Source organism: Aquila chrysaetos, chromosome 12 (assembly GCF_900496995.4).
Source record: "Aquila chrysaetos chrysaetos chromosome 12, bAquChr1.4, whole genome shotgun sequence".
Taxonomy (NCBI): Eukaryota; Metazoa; Chordata; class Aves; order Accipitriformes; family Accipitridae; genus Aquila; species Aquila chrysaetos.
This window is the reverse complement of record NC_044015.1, coordinates 555,902-569,404: the sequence shown is the minus strand read 5'-3', so window position 1 is coordinate 569,404 and position 13,503 is coordinate 555,902. Positions and strand designations below refer to the sequence as shown.

Here is a 13,503-nt window from a genome sequence, read left to right as displayed (position 1 = left end):
GGTGCTGGGGGGTCGGCAGAGTCCATGTGCCCCTTGAGGAGAGCCCGCTCTGGGGCAGAGCTGGGGTCAAGCACTCACAGCAGTGAGTTTGGGGGGGTCTCAGCACATGGCCAAGGCGAAGGAGGAGATGGGGCTCACTCCAAAGGTGTGGGTGGCAGGGAGTGGTGGTGGGAAGTGCAGGGGGGGCCCTGGCCACACCGTCCCCATGGGCTCAGCTTCAGCATCTCCCCACCTTGTGTCCAGCTCCTCCCAGTGCTGCGCACACCCCCTGGGCAGGGGGCTCCCCATGCAAACCCCCCTCAGCCCTGGCAGCTTTGCAGGAATCGTCATTGCTTTATTGCAGCAGGTCGCGGTCAGCGTTACGGGCACGTTCAGCAAAGCCTGTGGCTTGTGCCAGCCTGGGGGGCTGGGACCCCTGGCCCTCCCCAGCTGGGCCCCGTGCTTTGTGAGCGGGGGGCCAGGGACGCCCTTCCCCTGGTTTCTTGCCGGTCCCCTGGCCCAGCCCTCCTCCTGGCGTGGGGGGATGCTCCGGGAGCAGGTCGGGGCAGCGGTGGGAGCCCCCCGGCGCTCTTTGGTGCAGCTTTCCCCAAGCAGCAGCGTGGGTGCTCTGGCCGTGCCGGCAGCAGCAAGCCGTGGCGTGAAGCCGGGTCCCTGGGGACGGCTCAGCGAGTGTCTCCCTCCCCAGCCGCAGAGGCCATGACGCTGTCGATCCAGGCCACGTACGGGGCGATGCGGGTGTAGATGGCGGGTTTCTTGTAGTTGCCGCAGACGCGGGAGCCGGCCGTGACCACCCCCTCGGCCACCCCGTTGCAGACCAGGGGGCCGCCGGAGTCTCCCTGCAGGACCAAGGCCCATCAGCGCTGCTGAGGGTTTGCTGGCCCGTCCCAGCCCACCTCCCACCCTGACACTGGGACTGGGGGTCCCTGCCTGACTCAAGCCTCTGCGAGGGGCAGAGCTTCAGCCCCTGGGTGCTCTCAGCCACAGGTTTCACCTGCAGGAGCTATGGGTTGGGGTCAGTCCTGTCCCCCCTCGCCAGCCCTCATTCATCCCCTTGCTCTGCTGACAGCCCAGACCCCCCGGCTCTGCCAGGACGTGGTGGGGCAGGCAGGGGGCTTTCAGCGTGACCCGTCAGTGGGTGCCCTTGGGGCGCACTGGGTCGTGCCTGTGGCCTCATCCCCGTCTCCAGGCTCACGAGAGCTGCTTTGCAGCAGCCAGCACAGAGCAAGGAGCCCCCATCACCCTGTCACTGCGATGGGGATTGCAGTCCCATCCTGCCCCACACCCTCGCCTTTTCCAGGTTGCAAGTATCCTTCCCCCACCACCACTCCCAGACCCCCGAGGGGGTCGGCAGCCCCAGCCCCTGGGTCCGGCTGTGGTTCTGTGTCCCGGCAAGGAGGGGGCGGGAGGCCGGGGCGAGCGGTACCTTGCAGGTGTCCTTCCTGCGGGAGTCGGTGCACATCATCTTCTCGGTGATGGTGCGGTCGTGGCGGGTGCGGTGGTTGCAGACGTCGCGGCTGATCACCGGCCGCTCCACCTGGTAGAGCTTGTCCGGCCGGTGGCCGCTGTGGCTGATGGTGCCCCAGCCCGCCACCTCGCACACCGTGTCGGCCGCCACGTCCCTGTCCTCCCGCTGGAACGGCAGCACCTGCACGTGCGCGTTCAGCTCCGCTTTCTCTTCCAGCTGCCGTGAAGGAAGAGGGGAACTGGCTCAGCGGTGGCCAACAATGGCCCGGGACCCAGCAGGGCTCAGCGAGCCGAGCCCTGACGCCGGCACTGCCCCAGCCTCGGCCGTGCTCAGGGCTTCACCTTCTGCCTGCAGCCGCCGGGACGCAGCTGGAGACCAGAGCTGCAGCCGTGAGGACCATGGGGAAGACGGAGGCGTTTGGACACAGCCCAAAGGTCTTTGGTGGGGGAAGCGGGGACGGTCCCATGGGACGGGGAAGGAGGGATAGGGGAACCGAGCAGTCCCAGGGTGGCCTCAGGGGTTTCCTCCCACTGCGGTCAGTGACCACGCGGGGTCCCAAGGGGCAGAGGGATTTGCAGGAGTGGGGCTGTGCCTGTCGGGTGGCGGGAAGGAGAGTCCCAGCCAGGGTCCTGGCAGCCCCGAGCCCACCTGGAGGAGGAGGAGGTCGTCCTTGTTGTTGTGGATGTTGCTGCCAGGGTGGGGGATCTGGGCGCGCACCCGGTACAGGCGTTTGTGGGGCTCCGGCTCTGTGAGTGAGTGGGCGCCCAGGAGGACCTGGAAGACTTTGCCGTCCCTGGAAGAGAGGCAGCACGTGGGGTGTGGGGGCTCTGCCCACCCCGTGGAGCACACAGAGCAGGGGGTGTTGCTGCACCCAGCCATGGCGATGGGGTGCCAGAGACACCCCCCCCCCCCCCCCCCAGGGTGCCACAAGCTCCCAGGGGTCCTGCAGCCCCTGCCCAACCCTCACCGCAGGCGGGAGCAGAGCCCTGGTGCTCTAATGCTGGGGTTGGGGCTATGGAGCAGGATTTGGCCTGAGGCCAGCAGCCACCCCCCAGCATGGAGCAGCCCCTGCACTGACACCCCCCCCCCCCCCGCCCCCGCACTCACGTCTCCTCAGTGCAGTGCGCAGCACTCAGCACCCACTGCTCGGCGATGAGGAAGCCCCCGCAGATGTGCTGCCCGTCCAGCTGCAGTGAGGCCATGTATGGCCTCAGGTGGGGCTTGGCCTCGTAGCCCCCCAGGATCCGTCCCCGGGGCTGCCCTGTTGCAGGCAGGAGAGAGGCTGGGTTAGCCGGGCATTGCCCCAGCCCGCCCCAATGGAGCATGGGGCAGGGTTACCCCGGCGGTTCCCTCCCGACATCCCTGGACCCCTCCTCGTGGGCCACGGCAGCACCAGGCTGCAGATGGAGGCAGGAACTGGGGAGCCGGGTGGGACCCCCTGTGCTGGGGACATTGTTGCCCCAGCCTGTCCCTGTCCTGGGCTGTGGGGGGCTGCACTCACCATTCACCATGGCCCCTAGCAGCAGCAGAGCGAGGATGAGGATGGGAGTGGGACTTGGCCCCATGGCTGCAGTGGTGCCTCTGCCCTGGCTGTGGGGTCCGTGGGGCAGACACTGCTCGGCCGGGGCTGGGGCTTGCTTTTATGTCCAGCTTTGGGGCTGCGGGGGGGCCAGGAAGGGGCAGTGCAGGGGAGCGGGGGGGGGGGGTTTCCGCAGCGTGGGCTGAGTGTTTTTAAATATTCAGCTTATAAAAGGGGTCAAGAGTTCCCGGCATAAACAGCACGGGAGGGAGGAAACAGCCTGTCCCAGCTGCCGGAGCTGGCACCCGCCGCCGGGGATTTCTTGCACCGTTGTTTTCAAAGCCGAAACCGAATCCCGCTCTTGGCACGGGAAGGCTCCGGCCCATGTGGCAGTGTCCTGGCTTGGCCCCGGCCCCCCCCCGGACCAGGGACCCCCCGATCCGCCCGGGGAGGATGGCCGGGGGGTGAGGCGGTGGGTGCTGGGTGCCGGCTCGGTGGGTGTCCATGGCCGTGGGGCAGAGCCGAGCACCCCCCCCAGGGTTTGCCCTTGGGGCTGGCGAGGACGAGGACAGCGGGGTCGGGACCACCAGCGCCTGGGGGGGGGTCCCCAGGGGGGAGACCCCTGCCCCGAGGGGAGCTCCTGCCAGGGCTGGGGTGCAGGGACGGGGGTGGCGGTGGCAGCGGCAGCCCCCGTCCCCTCTGCCTTTCTCCCCGGTGCCACTAAGCGGAGCCACCGTCTCGGCTCCCGGCCGACGGTCCCGGCGCGTCCCCGAGCTGCGGAGCCGCCCGTCGCCCCCGTCCGCGCTCGGCCCCAGAGCCCCTCACCGCGCCTCGGGTCTCTCGGCGGCGAAACCCAGCGGCCGGGCCGGGGCTGGGGGCCGGGCACCGCTGCTCGACCCTTTGGGGCCGGGGTCGCCCTGCCTTAGCCCCTGGCTAGCGTGGCCACCATTTCCCACGGCTGGGCCCGCGGGCTCTGCCCTGCTTCCACTGGTGGAGCCGGGACCGAGTGGGGAAACCGGGCAAGGGGCCGGAGCCCACCCTCCTCCTCCTCCTCATGCACTACGAGCCTTTATGGCTCAAAATTACCGGGTTCCCTTCCTCCAGCTACGCAGACACCCCACCACCCTGAGCCATCGGACCCCCAGCACCAACAGACCCCCTAGTCCCCAGCCAGACGGGGACACCGGCAAGGAGGGTGCTGGGGGGGCAGGGGGCCAGGGTGCCCCAGGGCTGAGGGGGTCCCTCTGTGGGGGATGCAACTTTGGCTTCCTGCTCTCCCCCATGTGTTGGGCAGCACATGGCGGGAGGGGTCGGACCATGCGGGCGGGCGGAGAGCAGTGCGGCGCGGATGGCTCCGGAGGTGGCCGAGTCTGGCTCAAACCGAGGATTTTCCGCAGGGAGGGTGGCTTAATCGCAGCTTCCAGGGATTCGGGATTTAGACGTTAAATACGCTGGGAGATTTCTGCCCACTTAGGGCCAAAAATGGAACAAGGGCAACGTGCAGTGGCCAGTGCCGTGGCGTGGGGCCATGCAGAGCCCGGACGGGACCAGGAGTGGGGGGGGGGGGGGGAAGGTGGCGGGCCGAGCAAGGGGTGTGGAGCACAGGGAATGGGTACAGGGAAGGGTTTGGTCAGGATCGGGATACCCTGCAAGCGTGGGGCAGCAAAGGCCGGGGAGGACAGGGCAGGGGTGCCTCATCCTCCTCCGAAAAGTGCTGGAACTCCCTGGGGGGCAAAGGGAGTTGCAGCCGCTTCCCCAGCCCTGAATTCAGGGAGACTCGAGGCTCCGGCTGAGGTTGGCCTCAGGTGCCATTCCCGCTACTCCTCTGCCAGCACCGGCCTCGCCCCTGGGACGCAGCAGTGCCCGTGGGGAGGGCAGGTGCCCCCCCCCAGCCAGCGGAGGCCAGGTGGGTGCCAGGGTCTGGTGGAGCTCGGGGCGCGGGGGTGGGTTTGGGCGGTCACACACCCCGATGCTGCAGGAGCTGCGGCTTGGCAGCTCCCGGGGTGGGGGAGCTCGGCCAGGGAGGGGGCTCTGCAGGGCAGGAGGGACCCGGGGGGGGGCGCGACCCCCACTCCCCGCAGCATATGGGGGACGAAAGGGCTGATCCGGGGGAGGAGGGAGCCCTGCGGGGGCGTTGGGTGGGGCCCCGGGACCCCCCCGGTGCCGGCTGCAGAGCCGGGGGTGCAGAGCAGCTTTCGGGGTGCAGGGCGGCGCGGGGGGGGGGGTCGGTCCCTCTCGCTGCCCCCGGCCCCGCCCGGCTCTTTGTCTCGTCCCCGACGCCCCCCCAGACCCCCATCCCCGGTTCTGCGGGGTCTCAGCGCCCCGGGAGGGGCCGGGAGGGCGGGGCGGGGCGGGGGGCGGCGGCGGTGGAGAAGGAGGAGGAGGAGGAGGAGGAGGAGGCGGCGGGGGCGGAGGAAGCGGCCGCTCCCCGCGCTCCGCCGAGGCAGGAGCATCCCGGCTCCCGGGGACCCCCGCGGCCGCCGCCCCCGCCGCCCCCCCCGGCCCCGCTTCGCCCCGGGGCGGCCGCAGCAGAGGTGAGTGGGGGGCGGGCGGCCGCGGGCTGCACAAAGGGCCGCTCCCCGCCCCCCCCCCCCGAGCCCCCCCCACCCCGCCCCGACCCCCGCCCGCGGCTGCGGCACCGCCGGGAGCGCCCGCCCCTCCGGCCCCCGCCCCGGGGTGAGCCCCTTGCAGCCCCCCCCCGTTAATACCCGCCCGTTAATTCCTCCCCGTTATTGCCCCCCCCCCCCCCGATTTTGCCCCCCGTGGCTCCATCCCTGTTATCCGCCGCCCCCCCCCCGCCTTTTTGCAGCCAGGGCTGGGTGTCAATTTCGGGGGGCTGGGGCCGGGGGGTGCCCCCGGACCCCCATCCTCGTCTCGGCTCTGCGGGCGGCACACCCCCTCCCCACGCCCTCCGCAGCAGCCTCGCTGCCTGTCGCGGTAGTAGCTGCCGGTCGCGACAGCCGACCCTCCGCCCCACCTGTTGTCACAGCCCCCTGGCTCGGCCCGACCCCCCCCCCGGGGTGCTGGGGGTCCCCTGGGGCGAGCGGGGAAGCCCTTGTCCGGCTCGCCCCGCGGTGATGACCGGGCGGGGGTCCCGGCGGGGGCAGCCCCCGGGTACCGGCAGCTTCTCCCCGGTGAGCGGCTGTGGGGGGCAGCGGGGTGACCCCGGGGGCTGCCCGGCCCCCCCGCCGTGGGGGCTGAGAACTGGAGGTGACGCTGCTGCCCCGTCGTAGGGCAGAGGCACAGCCCAGCGGGACCCCGGCACCTGCCCCAGGACCATGATCCCCCCCAAGGAGAAGGCCAGGGCTCCCAAGGACAGCATGACGCTCCTGCCCTGCTTCTACTTCGTGGAGGTAGGTGTGGGGTGGGTGGGAGTAGGGTGGGGGGCTCCTTCCCCAGGGCCTGGTCCTGCCCTGGCACGGAGGGGATGGGGGCTTTGCCCCTTCCCGGCAGGGTCGCGCGATGCCAGTGCCCGTCGTACCGGGTGGTGCGGTGGTCCCGACGCTCTCGCCCCCCCCCAGCTGCCCATCGTGGCCTCCTCCATCGTGACGCTCTACTTCCTGGAGCTGACGGACCTCTTCAAGCCGGCCAAGGTGGGCTTCCAGTGCTACGACCGGGCACTCTCCATGCCCTACGTGGAGACCAACGAGGAGCTCATCCCGCTGCTCATGCTGCTCAGCCTGGCTTTCGCTGCGCCCGCCGCCTCGGTGCGTCCCAGGGCTCATCCCGCTGGGGGGGGGGGGGGGGGGGGGGGGGGGGGGGGGGGATGGAGCCTGCTCAGAGGCAGAGCCAGGGCTGGGGGCCAGGGCTTGGGGTCCTGGTGCCAGCAGCACCAGGGGACCAGTGTGGGCAGCCTGCCAGTGCCCTGCATCCGTGGGGCGGCACTGCCGACAGCCCGGACCCCCCGATTGCCGTGGGGCGGCACCCCCTGAGCCATCGGTTCCTCCCCAGATCATGGTCGGGGAGGGCATCGTGTACTGCCTGCAGTCCAGGCTGAAGGGACGCGCCGGTGCCGAGGGCAGCATTAACGCTGGTGGCTGCAACTTCAACTCCTTCCTGCGCCGGACTGTAAGGTTTGTGGGTACGTTGTGCTGCAGCCCGGGCAGGAGCCCTGCCTGCCGCAGGGGCTGGTCAGGGCATGGGGGCACCCTGGGTGCGATAGCAGGAACGCACGGCCCCATCCAGACCCCGGACACTGCACTGGACCTGTCCAGTGCTTGTGGGTGCCCCAGGGCTGGGTGGGCCCTGGGTGCCCTGTGTGGGACAGGGGGTGACCTGCCATCCTGCTCCTGCCATCCCCAGGCGTCCACGTGTTTGGGCTCTGTGCCACGGCCCTGGTGACGGACGTTATCCAGCTGGCCACCGGCTACCACGCGCCCTTCTTCCTGACCGTCTGCAAGCCCAACTACACGCTGCTGGGCACCCCCTGCGATGCCAACCCCTACATCACCCAGGACATCTGCTCGGGCGTGGACAAGCACGCCATCCTCTCCGCCAGGTACGTGCCGGGAGGGAGACCCGTGCCACAATGCCAACCGTCCTGCCCCGTCCCAACTGCACCCTCCCGTCTCCCCACAGGAAGACTTTCCCATCCCAGCATGCGACGCTCTCGGCTTTTGCTGCTGTCTACGTGTCGGTGAGTTCCCGGCACTGCCCGGCTCTCGGCCCCACACGTGCCGGCTCGGGGGCAGCGCGAGCTCCGTGCCACCAGGCAGCGGCATCCCCCTCCCGTCGGCATACACCCTCCCATGCACAGACAAGCTCTGCCCGACACACGTGTGCCCATGTTGGGGTGCGGGCACGTTCACACCCGTGTGCACAGTTTCTCACCTATGCACGCGCAGGCACTTGCAGTTCCATGTGCACCCAAGAGCTCTCTGCATGGCTGGGGGCTGGGGAGGGGGAAAGCTGCGGTGCTGCGATGGCAGCGGGTGCCGGTGCCATGAGCCGCGACTAACAACCTGTTCCTGCCCTGCCTCCGCTGCCAACAGATGTATTTCAATTCCATCATCTCGGACAGCACCAAACTCCTCAAGCCCATCCTGGTCTTCGCCTTTGCCATTGCTGCCGGCATCTGCGGCCTGACCCAGATCACCCAGTACCGCAGCCACCCCGCCGACGTCTACGTGGGCTTCCTGATCGGCTCTGGCATTGCCGCCTACCTGGTGGGTGCCAGTCCCCACCCTCGGGGCGGCCACAGTGCCTCGGGAGGGGAAGGACGCTCGGCGCGGGCCGTGGTCCCTGGGGCTGGGCTGACCGCGCGCTCCCCGTCCCGCAGGCTTACCACGCCGTCGGCAACTTCCGCGCCCCGACGGAGAGGGTCGCGGCACCGGCACCGGCCAAGGACGCGCTGCGGGCGCTGACGCAGCGGGGCCACGACTCCGTCTACCACCAGAACAAGTCAGTGAGCACCGATGAGCTGAACCCGCAGACGCGGCTGGAGGAGGCGGCGCGGCCGGTGCCGCGAGAGAAGAACTCCCTGGGCAGCCTGAAGAGGGCCAGCGTGGACGTGGACCTGCTGGCCCCCCGCAGCCCCATGGGCAAGGAGAACATGGTGACCTTCAGCAACACCCTGCCCCGCGTCAACACCCCCTCCATGGACGACCCCGCGCGGCGCCACATGACCATCCACGTCCCCGTGGACGCCTCCCGCTCCAAGCAGCTCATCACCGAGTGGAAGCAGAAGTCGCTGGAGGGCCGGAGCATGACGCTGGCGGAGGAGGCGGCGCACGGCCGGGGTGCTGGGGACACCGGCGAGGATGTCCCCCCCTCCCTCTACCCCACGGTGCAAGCACGCTCGGCCGAGCGGGCGGCCATGGGCCCCCGCGTCCTCATCCAGCCCCGGCCGGGCGCCTCGCAGCTGGTGCACATCCCCGAGGAGAGCCAGGCGGGTGCCGGCGTCCCGGCCGGCAGCGGGGCGGCTGTACGGGCCAAGTGGGTGATGGTGGCGGAGAAGGGGGGGGGCGCAGCGGGTGGCCAACCCCCCGCGCCTGATGCAGGTCATCGCCATGTCCAAGCAGCAGAGCATCGTCTCCGTCACCCCCAAGCACTCGGAGACCTCCTCCTCCTCCACCAGCTCCGACTCCTCGCAGTACCGCTCGCCCTCTGAGCGGGACAGCTCCAGCATCATCACCATCGACGCCCACGCTCCCCACCATCCCGTCGTCCACCTCTCCGCTGGCAACGGGCCCTGGGAGTGGAAGTCGGGGCCGAAGGGGCCGGAGGGGCCGGACGCCTACGAGCTGGGCGAGATGGGGAAGGATTTCCGCGGCTTCCGCCCGGCCAAGAGCGCCGGCGTCTCTCCCGGCTCCTCCGTCAGCGACATGGAGCAGGATGAGCCACGCTACGGCAGCCTGGCCGCCATCCCGGGGGCGGTGGGGGGCAGCGGGGAGCGGGCGGACGCCCCCCCCCGAGGGGCTGCTGGGCACGGCCAGCCGGGAGTCCACGCTGCGGAGGAAGCCGGCCGAGAGGGACGGGCAGGTGGACAGCGAGGTGGACCACTACTACAAGAAAATGCAAGCCAGCCGGAGGTTTAAGGACTGAGCTCCCGTTGCCTTCCCTGCACCCGGCCCCCCCCCCACTCCCCTGCCCCAGGTCGGGGGGGCTGGTGTGGGGGGGGGGGGCTGTAACACTGGGGTTCCTCTCTGCTGGAGGGGGCATCAGGATGGGGCTGGCTTTGGCATCAGGGCGACCGAGTGGCATGAGGATGCGGCAGAGCACGGTCACGCCGGATCCTGAGCCAACCAAGACATGGGCAGGACCCCCCTGCGATGCGGGACCCCGCTCCTGCCCGCGCAGCTGGGGGGGGGCTCAGGGGGCTCTGCCCCCGCTGGCCCACAGGGCTGGGCAGATCCAAGCACTTTTGACTTTCTTTCTTCTCTCTAACACAGGTGCTGACATTTCTGAGGGGTTAATTTATTCTGGCTTTGGAAGTGTATGTCTGTCAGCAGAGGTGGGGCGGGGGGAGCAAATGGTGCTGAAGGGCTTCAGAGGGGCTGGATTGAGGGGTCTTTGGAAGGGGGGTTTGGGGGGGGGGGGTTGCTGTGGGGCATCAGGTCCTGGCTTGCGCAGGGATTTGTGGATGCTGGGGGTCCTGCAGGAGCCATGCAGGAGGGGTCGTCGCAGACCCCCATCCTGTGCCACTGGTCTCTGTTGGGGGACAGTGCTTGGGGGGGGGGTGCCCAGGGCTGGGGCTCTGGGCATGCAGAGGCTGTAAATACTGCACGGGCTGAAGTCGAGGGTGGGCATTGGGGTGGGGGCACAGAGTCCGGGTGCTGCCAGGGCTGGCACAGGGAAGGGGGGGAGTCAGGGCTGAGCTCTGTCCCCAGGAGCAGCAGCCCTGAGCTGGGGACTGAGGTTTTGGTGGGGCAGGGGGGGTCTTCAGGCTGCAAAAGCATCTGTCAGGCAATGGCTGGAACTGCTGTGATTTGAAGAGCAAATAAACATGTAGATGTTCCCCGGCTGGGCTCCTTTGCCAGGGGGGTGCTGCTGGTCCCACAGCTGCTGGAGGGCAGGACTGGGGCTCGCCAGCATCTGGGGGGGCTGCTCTGGGCAGGTAAGTGCCATGGTCTGAGGGCCAGGAGAACCCCAGCACTGCCAAGGGCAGAGCTCGGCACAGGGGATTTGGGCACTGGCGTGAGCGGGGGGGCCTTCCTGAGCCTGGGTCCTGGCAGAGCAGTCCAGTAGTGAGGGATGGTATGATGCTGCTCATGCACTGTGTGACACACACACACCCCTTTCCTCTGGAAAGGTGGCCTCCCTGGCCCCCCCCCCCCCGAAGTGGGGTGAGGAGCCTTCTCCCCCCTCCACAGACCACGTTAAAGCCCTTCCAGGCTCCCCAACCCATTAACCATCAGGCAAGCACAAGCAATTCTGGTACTACAGCATGATGCGTGACCACCCATCGGCTGCCCCCAGGGCGAGGAGGGGGCTGCCAGCTGTGCCAAACACCCCGGGGAGCTGGGGGGGCTGCGTGGCCTCAGGGCATCGCTGCCACATGAATCGTCCTCCAAAGCCCCAGGGACAGAGGGGCCCAGCATGCCGAGACCCCCCCCCTCGCTGTCCTCCTGCTGCAGGAGGAAAAGTGCCTCCGTTGCAGTTTCCCACCACGTTGCTGTGGCAACATGGGATCCGGCATGGCGCTGGGCTCCCGCGTGTGTCACCGCCAGCAGCGGCACGGCCACGACGCCACGACCCCCGGCCGGTGCCCCGTCCTCCCGCGAGAGCAGCACAGCGGCCAGCGGAGCCCCGGCAGGGACGATGCCAACCCGAGGGCAAGGACCAGCAGTGAAGGCGGCGGCAGCAGTGCAGACACTCAGAGACCTCGTTTGGTGTCTTCTCATGCCGCCATCTCCCCCAGACCCGTCCCCGTATGGTGGCGGCGAAACCCCACGCGACCCATCCCCGGCACAGAGGAGCATCTGCTCCCATTTGTCATGGCTTGTAAATCACCTCCGGGAGCGGCGGCCGCCCACCGCACGCAGCCTTCCCGGGGGAGAACCGCAGGCGGGGATGGGGACAGCCGGGAGAGCGGGCAGCACCAGGCAGAAGAGGTGGAGAAGCAGCCGAAGCACAAAGGAGCAAAGCAGGAACGATGCCAGGCTGTTCGTGTCCAGCAGGCAGTCACGGCTGCTCGGAGGGACGCGTGGCAAGGACACACTGGCAGAGGGCAGCTGGGCTGGCAGCCCTGTGCTCCGGCTTGCCCGGTGCCCGCAGAGAAGGGGCGGGAGCAGCCCCAAAGCCATCCCGGTTTACAGCAGCTCCAGAGCACCGTGGAGTCGAGGCTGGTTTTGCTCCACAGCCCACGGGAGCTGCCACCGAGTCGGTGCCGTCGCTGGAGCCGCCCCAGCCCAGGGTGCGGTGGCAGGGACAGCCCATATCCCCCCAGAACCAGGGCGATGTGCCGATGGCACCAAACTGCCACTGCCAATTGGATTAACAGTGGATATCCCAAAGCCTCCGCTTGCAAACATATGGATTATCCAGCATAACCCCGACTCGGTGCTAGAAAAGCCGCCCAGGGATTAGCGAGAGGATTGCTGGCAGCAGCTCGAGGTGTGGGGGGCTGCAGCGGGGGCACCGGTGGGTTGCGCCTGCCTGGTTAACGGGTTGGCGAGCCGGGGGATCCAACGCCATCCGGCAGCAGCACGAGGGCCGTGGTGCTGCGGGTCGCTCCGGCCTTGGTGCGGGTGACCCAGGGAGGCGAAACGGGGCCGTGAGCGATGGCCGAGGCCGGCTGGGACAGCCGCCTTGCTGGGGGGAAGGGGAGATGCGGGGGGCTCGCATCCCCCCAGGCCGCCGCCGCTCTCACGGCTCATTGCAGTGAGCGATGGCGTCACGCGCCGCTTCACGCTGCCTCTGACCCAGCGGTTTCCATAGCAACTGCCAGCCCCGCACCGCTCCCGCAGCCCCCGGCCCCCCCCCGGGCAGCCCCCCAGCAGCCACTGCTGCATCGCTTGGGAACCCACGGGGCCCAGGAGGGAGCAGGAGCATCTTCCTCCTCCTCCTCCTCCCCTCAGACCCCACGGGGGGCCGCAGGCAGGAGGGAGCAGAGACAGGGTCCCACGGGGGCTGCCAGACCCCATCACATCAGCCCCCCCAGCCATGGGCAGGGGCCCCGGCACAGCTGGAAGCTGCAGCAGGGGCTCTGCCCCCCCCCCCGGCTCTGTGAGGGGCCGGTGCTCCCGCTCTCTCGGAGAGCAGGCAGGGGAACCCCATGCTGCCTACACCCAGCTCCCCAGGCACAGGCTTCAGCCAGGACCCTGCCTTCGAACAGTGAGGGTCCGGTGAACAGTGACCCGACCTCTTCCACCCTCTGCCAGGACCCCCCCCCCGCACATTCCTGTGACCCCCCAGGCAGGAACCAGGGGAAGGGCTCAGCTCTGTGACAAACAAAGGGCTCAGCCCTGCTACCCCCCAGGCAGGCACCCCTTGTCCCCTTCCCTGCCCCTGTGCTGGACTTGCCCCCCAGGCAGGGGTACCCGCTCCAGGGAGGAAGGAGGGGAGAGAAGTCTCCCTCATTAACCAAACTCCAGTTGCTAATTGCTCCTGGAGTGCTGGGCATAAATACAGATTCCCACACGACCTGCAAAATACTGGCATCAGATTGAAGGGAAGGCACCAGCACTGGTCACGGGTCAGGATTAGGGACCAAGGGATCCGCTTTCCTAAATTGCACGCTTCAGCGTGACACTGCTGCTTGACAGCTGTCCCACAGCTGCTTTATGTGAAAAGCCGCAACTTCACTGGAGAGAGCTTCAGCGCCCAGGGTGCTGAGCCCAGGGCCTCCCCCTCCCCGCTGCACCATTAAGATGGTTCAGACAGCAAGACACTGCACCAGCAGTCCCTGGCACCAGGGCAAGTCTGGCTTGAGCAAACAGTGGTTTGGGGCCAGCACCCCTCGCACCCTGGCAGGAACCCTCAGGCTCCTCCGCAGGAGCACCCTCAGAGCAGCAGCAGTAGAGCTGGCCGTTGAGCCAGGTTTGCCAAATTCACTTTCCAGAGGGAGCAGCTGAGGACA

At 68.9% G+C, this 13,503-nt stretch overlaps 2 protein-coding genes across 2 annotated transcripts; one reads left to right on the top strand and one right to left on the bottom strand.

Annotated features, from left to right (window-relative positions):
- Positions 1–313: 313 nt before the first annotated feature.
- CFD (complement factor D) lies at positions 314–3,127 on the bottom strand. Its single transcript, XM_030032893.1, has 5 exons — positions 2,967–3,127; positions 2,573–2,726; positions 2,114–2,258; positions 1,424–1,681; positions 314–836 (listed from the first exon to the last, which is right to left on the bottom strand). Exons 1-5 carry the CDS (start codon positions 3,028–3,030, stop codon positions 663–665), a joined length of 795 nt encoding a protein of 264 aa, XP_029888753.1. The 5' UTR covers positions 3,031–3,127; the 3' UTR covers positions 314–662.
- Positions 3,128–6,217: 3,090 nt separating this feature from the next.
- On the top strand, positions 6,218–9,974 carry PLPPR3 (phospholipid phosphatase related 3). The gene is given in 9 exon segments (XM_030032892.1): positions 6,218–6,337; positions 6,506–6,691; positions 6,936–7,065; positions 7,287–7,482; positions 7,563–7,620; positions 7,976–8,149; positions 8,263–8,955; positions 8,957–9,402; positions 9,404–9,974. Coding segments are annotated over 9 exon segments (2,082 nt in total). The 5' UTR covers positions 6,218–6,262; the 3' UTR covers positions 9,528–9,974.
- Positions 9,975–13,503: the final 3,529 nt, after the last annotated feature.

What these genes read in the sequence shown, in the direction of transcription:
- CFD (XM_030032893.1), bottom strand. Translation starts at nt 3,030, where the DNA reads ATGGGGCCAAGTCCCACTCCCATCCTCATCCTCGCTCTGCTGCTGCTA. An exon ending in ACGACCTCCTCCTCCTCCAG is followed by an intron (nt 1,682 to 2,113) that starts GTGGGCTCGGGG and finishes CCTTCACGGCAG; the next exon opens with CTGGAAGAGAAAGCGGAGCT. An exon ending in GCAGGAAGGACACCTGCAAG is followed by an intron (nt 837 to 1,423) that starts GTACCGCTCGCC and finishes TTGGTCCTGCAG; the next exon opens with GGAGACTCCGGCGGCCCCCT.